Source organism: Lupinus angustifolius, chromosome LG17 (assembly GCF_001865875.1).
Source record: "Lupinus angustifolius cultivar Tanjil chromosome LG17, LupAngTanjil_v1.0, whole genome shotgun sequence".
NCBI lineage: Eukaryota > Viridiplantae > Streptophyta > Magnoliopsida > Fabales > Fabaceae > Lupinus > Lupinus angustifolius.
The window spans coordinates 10,354,731-10,375,237 of NC_032025.1; the positions used below are offsets into that span (position 1 = coordinate 10,354,731).

The 20,507-nt window shown below is 42.0% G+C and overlaps 1 protein-coding gene across 1 annotated transcript; it reads left to right on the forward strand.

The window, feature by feature from the left end:
* On the forward strand, positions 12,504-13,592 carry LOC109330859. The gene has a single exon (XM_019565131.1). It carries the CDS (start codon positions 12,504-12,506, stop codon positions 13,590-13,592), a length of 1,089 nt encoding a protein of 362 aa, XP_019420676.1.

A 20,507-nucleotide genomic window follows, 5' to 3' on the forward strand; every position in this document is an offset into this window, starting at 1 on the left:
ATCCTCCATTATATCCTCATCCTCACCCTCATCCTCATCCTCATCCTATCCTCATCCTCATCCTCTTCATCATTATATCCTCATCCTCACCCTCATCCTCATCCTCATCCTCATCCTCATCCTCATCCTCATCCTCATCCTCATCCTCATCCTCATCCTCATCCTCATCCTCATCCTCATCCTCATCCTCATCCTCATCCTCATCCTCATCCTCATCCTCATCCTCATCCTCATCCTCATCCTCATCCTCATCCTCATCCTCATCCTCATCCTCATCCTCATCCTCATCCTCATCCTCATCCTCATCCTCATCCTCATCCTCATCCTCATCCTCATCCTCATCCTCATCCTCATCCTCATCCTCATCCTCATCCTCATCCTCATCCTCATCCTCATCCTCATCCTCATCCTCATCCTCATCCTCATCCTCATCCTCATCCTCATCCTCATCCTCATCCTCATCCTCATCCTCATCCTCATCCTCATCCTCATCCTCATCCTCATCCTCATCCTCATCCTCATCCTCATCCTCATCCTCATCCTCATCCTCATCCTCATCCTCATCCTCATCCTCATCCTCATCCTCATCCTCATCCTCATCCTCATCCTCATCCTCATCCTCATCCTCATCCTCATCCTCATCCTCATCCTCATCCTCATCCTCATCCTCATCCTTATCCTCCTCCCCATCCTCATCCTCCTCCTCCTCATCCTATCCTTGTCCTCATCCTCATCCTCTACCTAATCCTATCCTCATCCTTCTCCTCCTCCTTCTCCTCATTCTATCCCCATCCTCATCCTCATCATATCCTCGTCCTCATCCTCATCCCCATCCTCATCCCCATCCTCATCCCCATCCTCATCCCCATCCTCATCCACATCCTCATCCTCACCCTCCTCCTATCGTCATCCTCATCCTATCCTCGTCCTCATCCTCATCCTATCCATGTCCTCATCCTATCCTCATACTCTTCATCATTCTATCTTCATCCTCACCCTCATCCTCATCCTCATCCTCATCCTATCCTCATCCTGACCCTCATCCTCATCCTATCCTCCTCCTCATGCTCATCTGTTCCTCATCCTCATCGTCATCCTATCCTCATCCTCCTCCACCTCCTCCTCTTACTCATCTTATCCATGTCATCATCCTCATCCTCATCCTCTTCCTCATTCTGTGCTCATCCTCCCCCTCATCCTATGCTCATCCTCATCCTCGTCCTCTTCCTCATCTTCATCCTCATCCTCATCTTATCCTCATCCTCATCTTATCCTCATCCTCATCTTATCCTCATCCTCATCTTATCCTCATCCTCATCTTATCCTCATCCTCATCTTATCCTCATCCTCATCTTATCCTCATCCTCATCTTATCCTCATCCTCATCTTATCCTCATCCTCATCTTATCCTCATCCTCATCTTATCCTCATCCTCATCTTATCCTCATCCTCATCTTATCCTCATCCTCATCTTATCCTCATCCTCATCTTATCCTCATCCTCATCTTATCCTCATCCTCATCTTATCCTCATCCTCATCTTATCCTCATCCTCATCTTATCCTCATCCTCATCTTATCCTCATCCTCATCTTATCCTCATCCTCATCTTATCCTCATCCTCATCTTATCCTCATCCTCATCTTATCCTCATCCTCATCTTATCCTCATCCTCATCTTATCCTCATCCTCATCTTATCCTCATCCTCATCTTATCCTCATCCTCATCTTATCCTCATCCTCATCTTATCCTCATCCTCATCTTATCCTCATCCTCATCTTATCCTCATCCTCATCTTATCCTCATCCTCATCTTATCCTCATCCTCATCTTATCCTCATCCTCATCTTATCCTCATCCTCATCTTATCCTCATCCTCATCTTATCCTCATCCTCATCTTATCCTCATCCTCATCTTATCCTCATCCTCATCTTATCCTCATCCTCATCTTATCCTCATCCTCATCTTATCCTCATCCTCATCTTATCCTCATCCTCATCTTATCCTCATCCTCATCTTATCCTCATCCTCATCTTATCCTCATCCTCATCTTATCCTCATCCTCATCTTATCCTCATCCTCATCTTATCCTCATCCTCATCTTATCCTCATCCTCATCTTATCCTCATCCTCATCTTATCCTCATCCTCATCTTATCCTCATCCTCATCTTATCCTCATCCTCATCTTATCCTCATCCTCATCTTATCCTCATCCTCATCTTATCCTCATCCTCATCTTATCCTCATCCTCATCTTATCCTCATCCTCATCTTATCCTCATCCTCATCTTATCCTCATCCTCATCTTATCCTCATCCTCATCTTATCCTCATCCTCATCTTATCCTCATCCTCATCTTATCCTCATCCTCATCTTATCCTCATCCTCATCTTATCCTCATCCTCATCTTATCCTCATCCTCATCTTATCCTCATCCTCATCTTATCCTCATCCTCATCTTATCCTCATCCTCATCTTATCCTCATCCTCATCTTATCCTCATCCTCATCTTATCCTCATCCTCATCTTATCCTCATCCTCATCTTATCCTCATCCTCATCTTATCCTCATCCTCATCTTATCCTCATCCTCATCTTATCCTCATCCTCATCTTATCCTCATCCTCATCTTATCCTCATCCTCATCTTATCCTCATCCTCATCTTATCCTCATCCTCATCTTATCCTCATCCTCATCTTATCCTCATCCTCATCTTATCCTCATCCTCATCTTATCCTCATCCTCATCTTATCCTCATCCTCATCTTATCCTCATCCTCATCTTATCCTCATCCTCATCTTATCCTCATCCTCATCTTATCCTCATCCTCATCTTATCCTCATCCTCATCTTATCCTCATCCTCATCTTATCCTCATCCTCATCTTATCCTCATCCTCATCTTATCCTCATCCTCATCTTATCCTCATCCTCATCTTATCCTCATCCTCATCTTATCCTCATCCTCATCTTATCCTCATCCTCATCTTATCCTCATCCTCATCTTATCCTCATCCTCATCTTATCCTCATCCTCATCTTATCCTCATCCTCATCTTATCCTCATCCTCATCTTATCCTCATCCTCATCTTATCCTCATCCTCATCTTATCCTCATCCTCATCTTATCCTCATCCTCATCTTATCCTCATCCTCATCTTATCCTCATCCTCATCTTATCCTCATCCTCATCTTATCCTCATCCTCATCTTATCCTCATCCTCATCTTATCCTCATCCTCATCTTATCCTCATCCTCATCTTATCCTCATCCTCATCTTATCCTCATCCTCATCTTATCCTCATCCTCATCTTATCCTCATCCTCATCTTATCCTCATCCTCATCTTATCCTCATCCTCATCTTATCCTCATCCTCATCTTATCCTCATCCTCATCTTATCCTCATCCTCATCTTATCCTCATCCTCATCTTATCCTCATCCTCATCTTATCCTCATCCTCATCTTATCCTCATCCTCATCTTATCCTCATCCTCATCTTATCCTCATCCTCATCTTATCCTCATCCTCATCTTATCCTCATCCTCATCTTATCCTCATCCTCATCTTATCCTCATCCTCATCTTATCCTCATCCTCATCTTATCCTCATCCTCATCTTATCCTCATCCTCATCTTATCCTCATCCTCATCTTATCCTCATCCTCATCTTATCCTCATCCTCATCTTATCCTCATCCTCATCTTATCCTCATCCTCATCTTATCCTCATCCTCATCTTATCCTCATCCTCATCTTATCCTCATCCTCATCTTATCCTCATCCTCATCTTATCCTCATCCTCATCTTATCCTCATCCTCATCTTATCCTCATCCTCATCTTATCCTCATCCTCATCTTATCCTCATCCTCATCTTATCCTCATCCTCATCTTATCCTCATCCTCATCTTATCCTCATCCTCATCTTATCCTCATCCTCATCTTATCCTCATCCTCATCTTATCCTCATCCTCATCTTATCCTCATCCTCATCTTATCCTCATCCTCATCTTATCCTCATCCTCATCTTATCCTCATCCTCATCTTATCCTCATCCTCATCTTATCCTCATCCTCATCTTATCCTCATCCTCATCTTATCCTCATCCTCATCTTATCCTCATCCTCATCTTATCCTCATCCTCATCTTATCCTCATCCTCATCTTATCCTCATCCTCATCTTATCCTCATCCTCATCTTATCCTCATCCTCATCTTATCCTCATCCTCATCTTATCCTCATCCTCATCTTATCCTCATCCTCATCTTATCCTCATCCTCATCTTATCCTCATCCTCATCTTATCCTCATCCTCATCTTATCCTCATCCTCATCTTATCCTCATCCTCATCTTATCCTCATCCTCATCTTATCCTCATCCTCATCTTATCCTCATCCTCATCTTATCCTCATCCTCATCTTATCCTCATCCTCATCTTATCCTCATCCTCATCTTATCCTCATCCTCATCTTATCCTCATCCTCATCTTATCCTCATCCTCATCTTATCCTCATCCTCATCTTATCCTCATCCTCATCTTATCCTCATCCTCATCTTATCCTCATCCTCATCTTATCCTCATCCTCATCTTATCCTCATCCTCATCTTATCCTCATCCTCATCTTATCCTCATCCTCATCTTATCCTCATCCTCATCTTATCCTCATCCTCATCTTATCCTCATCCTCATCTTATCCTCATCCTCATCTTATCCTCATCCTCATCTTATCCTCATCCTCATCTTATCCTCATCCTCATCTTATCCTCATCCTCATCTTATCCTCATCCTCATCTTATCCTCATCCTCATCTTATCCTCATCCTCATCTTATCCTCATCCTCATCTTATCCTCATCCTCATCTTATCCTCATCCTCATCTTATCCTCATCCTCATCTTATCCTCATCCTCATCTTATCCTCATCCTCATCTTATCCTCATCCTCATCTTATCCTCATCCTCATCTTATCCTCATCCTCATCTTATCCTCATCCTCATCTTATCCTCATCCTCATCTTATCCTCATCCTCATCTTATCCTCATCCTCATCTTATCCTCATCCTCATCTTATCCTCATCCTCATCTTATCCTCATCCTCATCTTATCCTCATCCTCATCTTATCCTCATCCTCATCTTATCCTCATCCTCATCTTATCCTCATCCTCATCTTATCCTCATCCTCATCTTATCCTCATCCTCATCTTATCCTCATCCTCATCTTATCCTCATCCTCATCTTATCCTCATCCTCATCTTATCCTCATCCTCATCTTATCCTCATCCTCATCTTATCCTCATCCTCATCTTATCCTCATCCTCATCTTATCCTCATCCTCATCTTATCCTCATCCTCATCTTATCCTCATCCTCATCTTATCCTCATCCTCATCTTATCCTCATCCTCATCTTATCCTCATCCTCATCTTATCCTCATCCTCATCTTATCCTCATCCTCATCTTATCCTCATCCTCATCTTATCCTCATCCTCATCTTATCCTCATCCTCATCTTATCCTCATCCTCATCTTATCCTCATCCTCATCTTATCCTCATCCTCATCTTATCCTCATCCTCATCTTATCCTCATCCTCATCTTATCCTCATCCTCATCTTATCCTCATCCTCATCTTATCCTCATCCTCATCTTATCCTCATCCTCATCTTATCCTCATCCTCATCTTATCCTCATCCTCATCTTATCCTCATCCTCATCTTATCCTCATCCTCATCTTATCCTCATCCTCATCTTATCCTCATCCTCATCTTATCCTCATCCTCATCTTATCCTCATCCTCATCTTATCCTCATCCTCATCTTATCCTCATCCTCATCTTATCCTCATCCTCATCTTATCCTCATCCTCATCTTATCCTCATCCTCATCTTATCCTCATCCTCATCCTCATCCTATCCTCCTCCTAATCCTCATCGTCATCCTATAGTCCTCCTCATCCTCATCCTATCTTCGTCCTTATCCTTATCCTCATCCTATCCTCATCCTCATCCTATCTTCATCCTCTTCCTTATCCTATCATCGTCCTCATCCAATCCATGTCCTCATCCTCATCCTATCCTCATCCTCATCCTTATCCTCATCCTATCCTCGTCCTCATCCTCATCCCCTATTCTATTCTAATCAATTATTGTAGGTAGTTTATTTATTTTCATCAGAAAGATCATCTCCCTATAAGATCCTTCTCCTATATAGCAAATCAATTAAGTTCTATGACCTGGAAAAGCATATAATAGTGTAATAAATGACATATATAAATGCTTTTGTTGCACATAAAAATTCAACAATTTTTACATGCATGAATTAATTGTTGAAAGATGCATACCTTCTTGACCTTGTAGCTGTAGATAAAGTCAGAGAGTAAAGGTGTTCATGGGAAATCTTGGATAGAACATGATCTCAGGGCAATATATAGGAAAAGTATTATGTTCTGAAAAGTGGTACTTTGTATTAATGATTGTTTTATAAATAATTAGTCACTTTCTTACTAATTACTCACCATAATAATATTTTTATAATGTAGTATAAATATTGATACACACTCAATATATCATTGAAAACTTTAAACTGGCTGATAGCAAATTGAGATTGTTGGCGCTTAATAATCTATACTATATATAAAGCTAAAACATGATGTAACTTCCACCATGGTGTAATTTTCATTTTCTATTTTGCCATTCACATTATTTAATTTTTACAAAAAAACATATAATTCTAATTAACCACCACCAACACATTAATTAACTATATTTTTCACCTTAAACTAAGTATTATCATAAACACATAAAAGTTATAATATAAAGTACACTGAATACTACAAATATATTTTAATTACAAAAAATTAAATATATAAAAATTAAATATATAGTATCATACAATATTGAGTGGCAGACACTTTCGAGGCACACTAGAGATAAACAATAAAGGATAATCTATTAGATTTTAAACCATAAACATGCAATAACCTGGTTTTAGGCTTTCACTGGATTAAATCTATTTCCATATAAAAAATGGAAAAATTGGTTCAGTCTAACATCCAAACCGGAACCTATTCTATTCTAATCAATTATTGTAGGTAGTTTATTTATTTTCATCAGAAAGATCATCTCCCTATAAGATCCTTCTCCTATATAGCAAATCAATTAAGTTCTATGACCTGGAAAAGCATATAATAGTGTAATAAATGACATATATAAATGCTTTTGTTGCACATAAAAATTCAACAATTTTTACATGCATGAATTAATTGTTGAAAGATGCATACCTTCTTGACCTTGTAGCTGTAGATAAAGTCAGAGAGTAAAGGTGTTCATGGGAAATCTTGGATAGAACATGATCTCAGGGCAATATATAGGAAAAGTATTATGTTCTGAAAAGTGGTACTTTGTATTAATGATTGTTTTATAAATAATTAGTCACTTTCTTACTAATTACTCACCATAATAATATTTTTATAATGTAGTATAAATATTGATACACACTCAATATATCATTGAAAACTTTAAACTGGCTGATAGCAAATTGAGATTGTTGGCGCTTAATAATCTATACTATATATAAAGCTAAAACATGATGTAACTTCCACCATGGTGTAATTTTCATTTTCTATTTTGCCATTCACATTATTTAATTTTTACAAAAAAACATATAATTCTAATTAACCACCACCAACACATTAATTAACTATATTTTTCACCTTAAACTAAGTATTATCATAAACACATAAAAGTTATAATATAAAGTACACTGAATACTACAAATATATTTTAATTACAAAAAATTAAATATATAAAAATTAAATATATAGTATCATACAATATTGAGTGGCAGACACTTTCGAGGCACACTAGAGATAAACAATAAAGGATAATCTATTAGATTTTAAACCATAAACATGCAATAACCTGGTTTTAGGCTTTCACTGGATTAAATCTATTTCCATATAAAAAATGGAAAAATTGGTTCAGTCTAACATCCAAACCGGAACCTATTCTATTCTAATCAATTATTGTAGGTAGTTTATTTATTTTCATCAGAAAGATCATCTCCCTATAAGATCCTTCTCCTATATAGCAAATCAATTAAGTTCTATGACCTGGAAAAGCATATAATAGTGTAATAAATGACATATATAAATGCTTTTGTTGCACATAAAAATTCAACAATTTTTACATGCATGAATTAATTGTTGAAAGATGCATACCTTCTTGACCTTGTAGCTGTAGATAAAGTCAGAGAGTAAAGGTGTTCATGGGAAATCTTGGATAGAACATGATCTCAGGGCAATATATAGGAAAAGTATTATGTTCTGAAAAGTGGTACTTTGTATTAATGATTGTTTTATAAATAATTAGTCACTTTCTTACTAATTACTCACCATAATAATATTTTTATAATGTAGTATAAATATTGATACACACTCAATATATCATTGAAAACTTTAAACTGGCTGATAGCAAATTGAGATTGTTGGCGCTTAATAATCTATACTATATATAAAGCTAAAACATGATGTAACTTCCACCATGGTGTAATTTTCATTTTCTATTTTGCCATTCACATTATTTAATTTTTACAAAAAAACATATAATTCTAATTAACCACCACCAACACATTAATTAACTATATTTTTCACCTTAAACTAAGTATTATCATAAACACATAAAAGTTATAATATAAAGTACACTGAATACTACAAATATATTTTAATTACAAAAAATTAAATATATAAAAATTAAATATATAGTATCATACAATATTGAGTGGCAGACACTTTCGAGGCACACTAGAGATAAACAATAAAGGATAATCTATTAGATTTTAAACCATAAACATGCAATAACCTGGTTTTAGGCTTTCACTGGATTAAATCTATTTCCATATAAAAAATGGAAAAATTGGTTCAGTCTAACATCCAAACCGGAACCTATTCTATTCTAATCAATTATTGTAGGTAGTTTATTTATTTTCATCAGAAAGATCATCTCCCTATAAGATCCTTCTCCTATATAGCAAATCAATTAAGTTCTATGACCTGGAAAAGCATATAATAGTGTAATAAATGACATATATAAATGCTTTTGTTGCACATAAAAATTCAACAATTTTTACATGCATGAATTAATTGTTGAAAGATGCATACCTTCTTGACCTTGTAGCTGTAGATAAAGTCAGAGAGTAAAGGTGTTCATGGGAAATCTTGGATAGAACATGATCTCAGGGCAATATATAGGAAAAGTATTATGTTCTGAAAAGTGGTACTTTGTATTAATGATTGTTTTATAAATAATTAGTCACTTTCTTACTAATTACTCACCATAATAATATTTTTATAATGTAGTATAAATATTGATACACACTCAATATATCATTGAAAAACTTATGACCATCAATACATAATTTTTTCCTCATTACTCATTCGGAAAAAACATAAGGTTGTGTTATAATTTTCAATAGACGAGTTTTCTTTGACGTGTTACTTTAACCTAAAGTCAATGAAATCATAGCACGTATTTATGATTAACGTTTTTGTAGTCACCTGCTCCTACCTTTGCTTACAACTTATTAAAAGAAAGGGCATTTATTAGAAAGTGATGGGAAGTAATTAAGTAATGGAAATGGGAAGAGGATCACCTGTACTTATTGATATCCCCAATGGTGTACAAAACCAATTAAAATGAGTTATTTTATTGGAATTTATTTTTATGAAAAATATAAATTAATATTTTAGGAAATATAATTAGTTAGAGACAGGCGGACAGAGTTGATGGAAATGACTCATCACTGATCATTATTCATTAGGTAAGGTTGGGGTGGTGGAGGGGGGAGTGGCATTTTCGTAAGTATATATAAAATATCAACTTTATATTGAGATGCAACCAATTTTAACGAGATGTAGTGAAGAGGGCACATTTAACTACTTTATTTCCCTCTTTATCATATCTTATGATATTTATTCATTTTTCTTTTGCTTCAAATGTTTTAGGAATAAAAAAAGAGAAAATAATGTATATATTGACATTAATATTATGAAACTTGAGCAGAACATCAAATTAAAAATATCTTATATTATGTTTAGTTGGTTTAAACAGTTTAACCGTTTGGTCGAACTGGATGATTTCATATAATTAATAATTTTTATATATAAATATATAATTATGTATGAATGCAATTTTTATATAATTAATAATTATATTGAAGTAATATATTTTATCTTTTTTGGACTAACTAGAGTTCAATATAACATTAGAGTATTGTTCTATTTTTTAAAATACATTAAGTTAATTGTGCAGTTCACTTTCTAGGTTATTCCGATTTAATTGGGTTTAAATCGAACATGAATTTATGTAGTTCAAAACAATCAAACCCATCATCTAGTAAAGACTTCATACCACAATTATTTTTAAGTCCGATCAGCAATGGGACCAGTTGGACCGTTCAGTCTAGTTCTTACAACACTGATTGATAGTGTATGACCTCTATAAACTTTTACTACATCATATATAATTCATATTAAATTATTATTGATTATTCAAAAAGAGCATTCTAAATAAATTGTGAATGATATAATAATTATATATAAATATTTATACTTACAATATATAAATATTAAGAATGTCATATCTATGCGTGGTTAGTGTAAAGATTTATTTATACACAGTTAATATATCGTTTACCATTTATTTGTATTACTTTTTTGAAAAGTAAAAAACAATTAAAAATAAATTATGAATTATGAACTGAAAGTATATAAAACTTTTATATTGTCACTGTATACATTTTTTTTTTAAATATTAAAGTCATTGAAAAACCAACTACACATTCTTTTCTACTATGTATTACATATTTTTTATCTTCTGATTCTCCCTCTTTCTTCATTATATGAAATGGTAAATATGTATTTTTAATAAGGGGAATGTCAACAAAATGCACTTATAACATTGTTTAACAACGATAAAATCCAAATATTTTCTTAAAAAATGATGTTTATATATTTCAAGAAGTGGGCGAAATTAATTTTCCAACACTAATTTTCATCTTTTGCATTCTTTAAACAATATTATGACAGCATTTGTTGTAAAAATCTGACTTTGAAATCGTTCCTATACTTCAAATTAAATAGTATTAAAATTTTAATGCTCACACAAAAACAGTAATATTGAAAATGAGGATTAATAAGAGGTTATTTTAGTGGTATAGTGTAAGCATTTATTATATCCTAATATTATCTAAAAATTAAGAGTTTGATTTTTATGGATGAGGATCAGTTGTCCCTAAACATGTCCAAAAGTCTGTCCCAAACTAATCATATTAAAACAAAAATAGATAAAATCATGAATGTCTAATTTTTTTAACTAAAATAGCATATTACAATTGGTTTGGAACAGAGTTTACAACATGTTTAGCGACAACAGATTTTTATCCTGATTTTTTTATGAGTGACAATTGTTAAAAAAACTAAGTCTTCCCAAAAATGTACTTTACACGATACAACATTTCATCATAGCATAGATAACAATGAGACCATGATTGAGGTGTCACATTCTAACTAAGAGTGACACACTACTTAATTATTGTTCCTACCCGACGAACTGAAGGGTCCCAAGCTTGGTCGCCGAGGTGGACCCCACCTGTTGGGACCACCAGAGTTGACCCAAGGGACAGCATGTTTTCCATACTCCACCAACCTACCTGCCAGCACAACAGACAGGTCACAGAACGGACACCCAACCAACCGCAGGCTAGAAGACAAGAATGGCACAGTGTACGATCCTAGCAGACCGTCTGACACGGGAAAAGCAACTCCCAACAACACCTTTGGTCGGCCACGCGTCGCATCACCAGCCAATAGGTCAATGTCAACTCTCCCTTCTATAAATAGGGACCTCCACCAACAGGAAGTATCTTAATCTCTTCACTCTCATATATTACTCATTCTATTGCTATTCCCTCTCTAGTTCATACACTGACTTGATCGTCGGAGAACCTTTTCAGGTACCTTCACCGGCGGGTCCAATTCTCCTACTTCCTCATGCTGCTTTGACGACTATCTTCTGCCCCTTCATCAACATTTGATCACCCATAGTCAGTATCTTTGTGTTCTAGTAAAGAACATTGGCGCCGTCTGTGCTTCCTACTCACAACATGGTACCAACCAGAAACCGAGCTCTATCAACCAGCCAAGTCGACCCTACACCAAGTACCCTTCCCCCACCGAGACAACCATCCCATCAAGCTAGCCGAAGCCATCATACCACTCTAGAACAACAGCCAACCACCCAACACCTTCTCTAGATGCTGGAACGCCAAGAGCGGCTCATCCAACAACAGGCCGACGTAATACAAGAACTCCGCCAATCCAAAATAAACCATGAGGATCATTCTGAACGCCCTCTTCACGAAAGTAACCCGTGAAGAGTCAGCGAACGAATCCCACCCACCATCCCAACCAACCCCACACCACTCTTGTGGTGCTAGGCATCCCTTTACACCTACTATCATGGCTTACCCATTACCCTCCCATTTCCACCGCACCACAAACATGGACCAATACGATGGGACGGCGGACCCACAAGACCACCTCGACGCCTTCGAGGCTTCTATGTTATTCCATGGGGCGTCTGACCCCATCATGTGCAGGGCCTTCCCCCTGACTCTTAAACTTAAAAAAGCGGCCCTCCAATGGTTCACCCGCCTAGCCCCAAACAGCATCAACACTTGGGGAACCCTTGCTTCTGTTTTCAACACAAGGTTCACAGCGAGCAAGGAGCAACCAAGGTCATCATACACACTGTCTGGCATTCGCCAGGGGTCCAATGAATCCATCCGGGCATACCTCGATCGGTTCAATACCGAGGCTATGAAGGTACGTACCCTAAGCCCCGAAGTAGCAGTGCATGTCCTCGTTATGGGACTCCAGGAAGGTCTTTTCCGTACGGAGTTAGCCAAATACACCGACCTTACTATGGAAGACCTCCGTTCCAAGGCCCAACAATTCATCAACCTCGAAGAAACCCACCACATGCACACCCATACCGAGCCCCAAACACACCACCCCTCACGGGAAACCAAACGGCCAAGACCACAAGACCTACCCCGCGACCCACCCTCACTAGCAAAAAAGGCTAAATACTCCACCTATACCCCCCTGAACGCTAGCCGTTCCCGAATCTTGCAAGATGTCCTCTCCACTCACCTCGTCCAACTCCCATGCCCCCGCCCTACAAAACCCGGCCCGCAAGACCGGTCCAAATATTGTGACTACCACAGTATGTTCGGCCACTTAACCAATGACTGCACCCAACTCCGAGATACCATCGAAGACCTCATACAGGCTGGTCATCTGCAGCGATTCATCATAGGTTTAGAACAGCGCCGACGATCACCGCCACCCCGTCGCCCAGAACCTCCAAGAAGACGGTCCCCCCACAATTTCAACAACGGCGCCCTACCCCACATCCTCAGACGGATAGGCACCGGGCAGACAATCGGAGACCACGGAGCCCAGTTGATATCAACACCATCTCCGGAGGTTTTGCTGCCAGGGGTACCTCGAGGACCGCCCAAAAAAAGTATGTCCGGGAGGTAATGCACGTCGCTGCCAGAAGCTCCCAACAGACGCAGCACTACATGTCCACTCCCCCCATTACTTTCGACGTCCGGGATTATGAAGGCGTCGTCCGAGGCCACGATGACCCTCTCGTCATCACCGCCAAACTCAACAACAAAAAGGTTAGTCGCTTGTTCATTGATCAAGGTAGCTCGGCTGACGTTATTTTTCAGGATATATTTGAAAAAATGGAGCTCCGGGATCGCTACCTCTTACCTTATAATGGACAGCTGGTCGGATTTTCCGGTCAGGGAATCACTCCCAGGGGATACGTAGAGATTTGGCTTACAGTCGGCGACCACCCCATGAGTAGGACCGTCCAAACAAAGTTCCTCGTCGTCCAGTGCGATTCAGCATATAACGCCATAATCGACCGGCCAACTTTGAACAGGCTTGGAGCCATCGTCTCTACACCCCACCTTTGCATGAAGTTCCTCTCCATCAGTCTCCAAGTCTGCACAGTAAAAGGGGACCAACACTCGGCCCGCAGTTGCTACCAGATGAGCCTCCGCCCCCACTTCAACAAGCAGCACGTTCCTCCCTCCAAAAGACCTCGGAGCGTGCACATGGTAGAGTTGGACGTCCGGGCGGACGAAGGATAGAGGGGGAAAAGCAACTCTACAGTTGGGTCAATCCCCAAGGCAAGTAGTATACCTTGGTCGTTCCCTCCCGCCAAATCAAAGGTCACGGCTGGAGGCATCGCTAAAGGCAAACCGGGACCTCTTCGCCTGGTCGGCGGCAGATATGCCGGGTATAGATCATTCTTTCGTCTGCCATCGACTAACAACAAAACTAGGGGCTAAACCAGTGGCGCAAAGAAGGCGAAAAATGGGGACGGACAGGACCAAGGAAGTTGCTTTAAAGGTGGCCGAGTTGCTGGAGGCGGGTTTCATCCGCGAAATCACCTACACCACATGGTTGGCAAATGTTGTATTGGTGAAGAAACCCTCAGGGCAGTGGCGGATGTGCATGGACTACACAGACCTCAATAAGGTATGCCCTAAAGACCCTTATACTCTCCCAAACATTGATCATTTGGTGGATAATTCTTCATGATATCAGTACCTGTCCTTCATGGACGCATACTCCGGCTACAATCAGATCCTGATGTACCCCCTCGACCAAGAAAAGACTGCATTCATCACTGCTCAAGCCGCCTACTGCTACACTGTCATGCCTTTCGGTTTGAAAAATGCGGGGGGCAACGTATCAAAGAATGATGAGCAAGGTGTTCGTCGGCCAGGCCGGAGAACACATGGAGGTCTACATGGACGATATGATCGCCAAAAGCCTCCCCGGCGAAGATCAGGTGACCATTCTAGAAAATATTTTTCAACAATTCCACAAGTACAACATGAGGCTCAATCCAAAAAAATGTACCTTCTTAGTGGAGGCTGGCAAGTTCCTCGGTTTTCTTCTGACTAGTCGAGGGATTGAGGCAAATCCGTCCAAATGGCAGGCGATCACAACAGTCGTAATAACAATAACCATGGCCACTATTACGATCTCAATTTAAAACGCGGACCGAAGACTGTCCAGGTTTCTCCCATCCGTTGTGAAACATTCACTTCCTTTATTCCAGTTATTGAAGAAGAGCACCATGTTTGAATGGTCTGAGAGTTGTGAAGCGGCGTTCAACACTTTCAAGCAATATCTGGCTGCCCCACCTATTCTCTCCAAACCACTACCAGAAGAAATCATGTATGTATATTTGGCCGTGTTTGACGGGGCGGTGGCAGCCGTACTGATCCGAGAAACGACAGAATGTCAAAACCCGGTCTATTTCTCAAGCAAAGCCCTGCAAGGCCCGGAATTAAGGTACCAAAAGCTGGAAAAAGTGGCATATGTGTTGTTGGTCGCCACACGAAGATTGCGCCAGTACTTCCAATCTCATACAACAGTCGTTAGGACTAATCAGCCAATCAGGCAAATTTTGCATAAGCCAGAATTGGTCGGGCGGATGATCGCATGGTCAATAGAACTCTCCCAATTTGACATCCGTTTCGAACCTCGCACGAACATCAAGAGTCAAGTCCTGTTTGACTTCATGGTGGAGCTCGCCGCACCAGAGGGCGATCCGGAGCAGGTGTGGACAATCTTCGTCGATGGATCTTCTAACCCGAAAGGTAGCGGGGCTGGCATTCTGTTGGAAGATAGGCAAGGAATAACCATTGAACATTCCCTTACTTTCACATTTCCAACGTCTAACAACCAGGCGGAGTATGAGGCGTGTATTGCCGGGCTACAGCTAGCAAAGGAAGTGGGCGCTCGTAAGGTATTAATTTGCAGCGATTCTCAATTAGCTGTATCTCAAGTTTCAGGTGCATATCAAACTAAGGACGCCCTCCTCGGAAAATATCTGCTCAATGTGAAGGAGCTCATGGCCAACTTCGATGAAGCAACCATTCAACGTGTACGCCCGAGCCGACATTTTGTCCAAACTCGCCAGCACCAAATGCCTCAGTAATAATCGGTCTGTCGTCCAAGGAACAGTCTACCACCCAAGTGTCTTGGCAGTAGAACGGATAGAGATCCCAGACGACTGGAGGGGACCTTTCATCCGATACATCCTCCATGGCACTGTACCTCCCGACATGAAGGAAAAACAACGGTTCCTCAGATGTTCCTCTTAGTACACCCTACTCTGGGGAACGTTATATCGACGAGGATTCATCGCCCCCTTACTCAAATGCCTTGGTCCAAAGCGGGCGGATTATGTCCTCAGAGAAGTTGACGAGGGAAGTTGTGGACATCATTTGGGCGGCGCCTCACTCGCTAAGAAGGTTCTACGTGCTGGGTACTACTGGCCCACAGTGGAAAAGGACGCGACCAACCTTACTCGAAAATGCACCCGTTGCCAACTTTTCGCCGATCTCCATAAATCCCCGCCAGAAGAACTAACCACAACGCAAGCACCTTGACCCTTCTGTAGGTGGGGTATGGACATCCTGGGGCCTTTCCCTCAAGCAACAGGGCAACTGAAGTTTTTGATTGTCGCCATAGATTATTTTACTAAATGGATAGAGGCGGAAGCATTGGCTACCATCACCTCAGCAAACATCCAGAAATTCACCTGGCGAAACATAATCACTCGTTTCGGCATCCCGTTCGCCATAGTAACGGATAACGGCACCCAATTTGCCGACCGAAGATTCCAAGGATTGTTATCAGGCCTCCATATCAAGCAGCACTTCACTTCAGTAGAGCACCCACAAACTAACGGGCAGGCCGAAGCAGCAAACAAGGTCATCCTGAAAGGGTTGAAGAAAAGGCTAGACGAGTGAAAAGCAAACTGGCCGGATCAGCTCCATCACGTGCTATGGGCATATCGAACCACTCCCCACTCGACGACCAGCGAGTCACCGTTTAATTTAACATACGGCGCAGAGGCCATGATCCCGGTCGAGATAGGAGAACCTACTTGGCGAACAATTCAATTCAATGAGGGCGAAAATCAGTCCCTCCTCAAAAACAACCTTGATGAAGTGGAAGAAATCCGGGAAAGAGCACGTCTCAGAGAAGAAAGCATAAAAAATAAAACTGCGGCGAAATTCAACTCTTCAGTCGTCCCTCGCCAATTTCCCGAAGGAACTCTAGTACTAAGGAGAGCAGACGTAGGACGAGTGAAGGGCAAGTTTGGACCCAATTGGGAAGGGCCTTACCGCGTCCTCAGCAAGATCGACAAATGAGCTTACAAGCTTCAAGACTTGGCAGGAAAAGACATCCCCAGAACTTGGAACGCCGCCAACCTCCGGATATTTTATGCCTAACCGACAACCCCATGCACGGTTCGTCATTTTCTTTGTAATCTTTTCCACTTATATATATATATGGTTGAGACGTTGTGCTTCGCAAACTATCATGATGAATCATTTCCTGCCATCTCTAAGATTTTTTACACCCAAAGGGCCGGCTTCGCCCCCTTTGCTTGGTGCCAACTATGATTTCTGCCTACACCCAAAGGGTCGGTCTTCGCCCCCTTTGCTTGGTGCCAACTATGATTTCTGCCTACACCCAAAGGGCCATTTTTCGCCCCCGTTGCTTGGTGCCAACTATGATTTCTGCCTACACCCAAAGGGCCGGTCTTCGCCCCCTTTGCTTGGTGCCAACTATGATTTTTTACCTACACCCAAAGGGCCGGTATTCGCCCCCTTTGCTTGGTGCCAACTATGGCTTTTTACCTACATCCAAGGGGCCGGCCCTCGCGCACTTAAATAGTTTTTCTCTAGTTCCCCAGAGACCATTCCGTATTCGCCTGGCTAAAGGCGGGCAAATTCAGAGCCAAATCTATCACATTCAAATCATCCAGAAACACGTCACCCAATTGTTATACAACATCACACAAGAGTATTAAAGGAGATAAGAGCAAAAATTCTTCATTAAAGATGAAAACGAGTTACAAGGCGATCAGAAAGAAAAAGAAAAATTACAGGAAACTTAAACACCAAGTTACAAAGGCCCCCCACCCTGGCCAGGAATAGACATCAGCACCGGCTCACCATCATCACCCCCCACTAGCAGGCGCCCGTCTTCAACATAGGCCCCCAGCTGCATCCAAGACCAGTCTTTGTCTGGATGCGCCAGGGCTAGTTGGGATTGAGCACTCACCCAAGCATCCGCCGCGACCTCACCCACAGCCTGCTTCAGCTGCTCTTTCTCATCCTCCAGTGTCCGCACCCGAGCCTCCCGAGACGCTTTCTCTTCACTTAATGCCTGCACCTGCCCAAGAAGTGCAGGACTTTCTCGCTCGGCGGCCTCAACACGAGTTTTCCAGGCAACAGACTCCCTTTCTCGTCGGCGAAGCGCTTCCTCTTTAGCACGAACAGCCCCTTCTGATTCCATCACTTGGGCGGTCAGTTTTAACTTGTCGCTCTCCAAAAACCCCACGCGAGCGGATAGATCCGCCACCTGGGCCTTGGCGACCTCGCCCAATCTAATCAGCTCTGCCTTCTCAGCAGCATGGGTATCAGCCATCTTCTACTTCTCCGCCTCATGCGCAGCCTAGAGTTTCGACGTCGTCGCGTCCGCCACCCGCGCCTCCAAAACCCCGTCCACCTCCAGATACTTCTGGATAGAAGCAATAAGAACGACACTTCCTTTCACGTTCTGCAGCAGGACGGACAGAGGTACCTTGTCGAAAGTCTCCTTGGCATTGGCATTGAGGAGCGCCTGCTCAATAACCCGATCCTGACTCCCCCTAACCCCCTTTTTTCTGGTCGACTCAGATGAATGACCAACATCCTCTCCAGCTGGCTGCCCAGAAGGAGGGGGCACCGAAGTACCGGCTTCGTCCCCAGTTGATGCGGGCGGAGGGATTCCGGCAGGTTCGGCAGGAAGAACTCCTTCGGTTGACACGACAGGTGGCGTTTTAGGAGCCTCGTGGACCAGCTTTTGTTCTACCAAATTCTGAGGCGGCCCCCCACTCTCTGAAGAGGGCGGCATATCTGTCTGGCGGGAAGACCCCTCAATAGGACAGAGAATGGGGGATGACGTCCTTTGACGCTTGGAAGAAGCAGCATCCTTTTTAACCAATGCGGCGACAGCGGTCCTTTTCAAAAGAAGAATCTTACTCAGTTTCTCACTCATCTTGGCTTTTAGTTCGACTGCACAAAGAAGAAGAAAAACATTAATAACAAGATAAACAAATACAGACAAGCAAAGTAGTAAAAGATGAACCCAGTCCACCCACCGACAAGGTCCACTAAGGCACCGCCCCCATCACGGATCGCCGAGCAAGGAAGAATTTCCCCCTCGTCAATCCAGTAGGATATGAGTTCAGCAGCTTTTGCCTCCTCCGGAGATAAGTCCCCAATCTCCACCAAAAAGCTTTTGGAAGGGCGCTGATGAATTTCCCCCTTCCAAGAAAAAGGGAACCGCGGCTCGCCCGACTTGCTGAGACACCAGTCGTTCCACGCCCGCCTGACACTGACCTTGAAGTACCCGCCTTTCCATTTCTTCTTGTTTGAAGAAAACAGCGTCAGCAACCCCCGTTTTGGCCGAGATATCAGACTCGTCCAACCATGGCGTCCTTCCTTTTCTTCATCAGAATTGGTGCGATGTCCGATCCGGAACATCCAGAAGAACAACTTTAGAGTACAAGGAAAGCCTGCCGCCCGACACATGATCTCGAATGCCCTAATAAACCCCCACGAGTTTGGGGTCAATTGGCTCGGCGCGAGCTGCAATTGCGCCAGAATTTGAATATTCCACTCCTCCAGTGGGAGACGAAGCCCCAGGCGCCGGACGTACGCCTCATACATGAAGAAGGTATACTTATCTTTCTTCTCTTCGGCAAAGTCGTAACAGACCCTCTCCACCGACTTAGGAGCAACGACCTCGAAACCATGGAACGACTCTTTGGCCACATGCAAGCTAAGGGAGCTCCCATAAGGGAACGTACTAGGCATCCCAAGCACTTCACTGTCCACCCACCAGTAGCGGGAATCCGCCCCGGTCAATTCCGCTGGAACAGACAGTTGCGGAGCCTTTGATTTATAAGTCCTCATCGTCATGAACCTGCCATCACAAGAGTCATCAGATTCAGACTCAGACTCAGAATCGGAACTGCTACTCAAACTAAGCCCATACTTGGCACGCAGTGAGGCCAGATAGTCATCGACACCCCTCCAATGAAACCCTGCACCTCCACCTTTGGGGGGGAGGGACAACACTCAACGGTTCAAGAACCTCCACCAATGCGTAAGACGAATGTGGCAATTTTTGGAAACACGGTGGAGGTCCAGGAAGGATCTCCACGTTTGAATCGGACTCATAATCACAAATAAAAACCATGAAGAACAGAAGGTTACCTGGGTTTTTTGAAGAAGTTGGAAGAATCCAAAAGAAGATCACACGAGAAGCAAGAAATGGCAGAGTGAATTCAAGGGTTTTTGA

What these genes read in the sequence shown, in the direction of transcription:
- LOC109330859 (XM_019565131.1), top strand. Translation starts at nt 12,504, where the DNA reads ATGGCTTACCCATTACCCTCCCATTTCCACCGCACCACAAACATGGAC.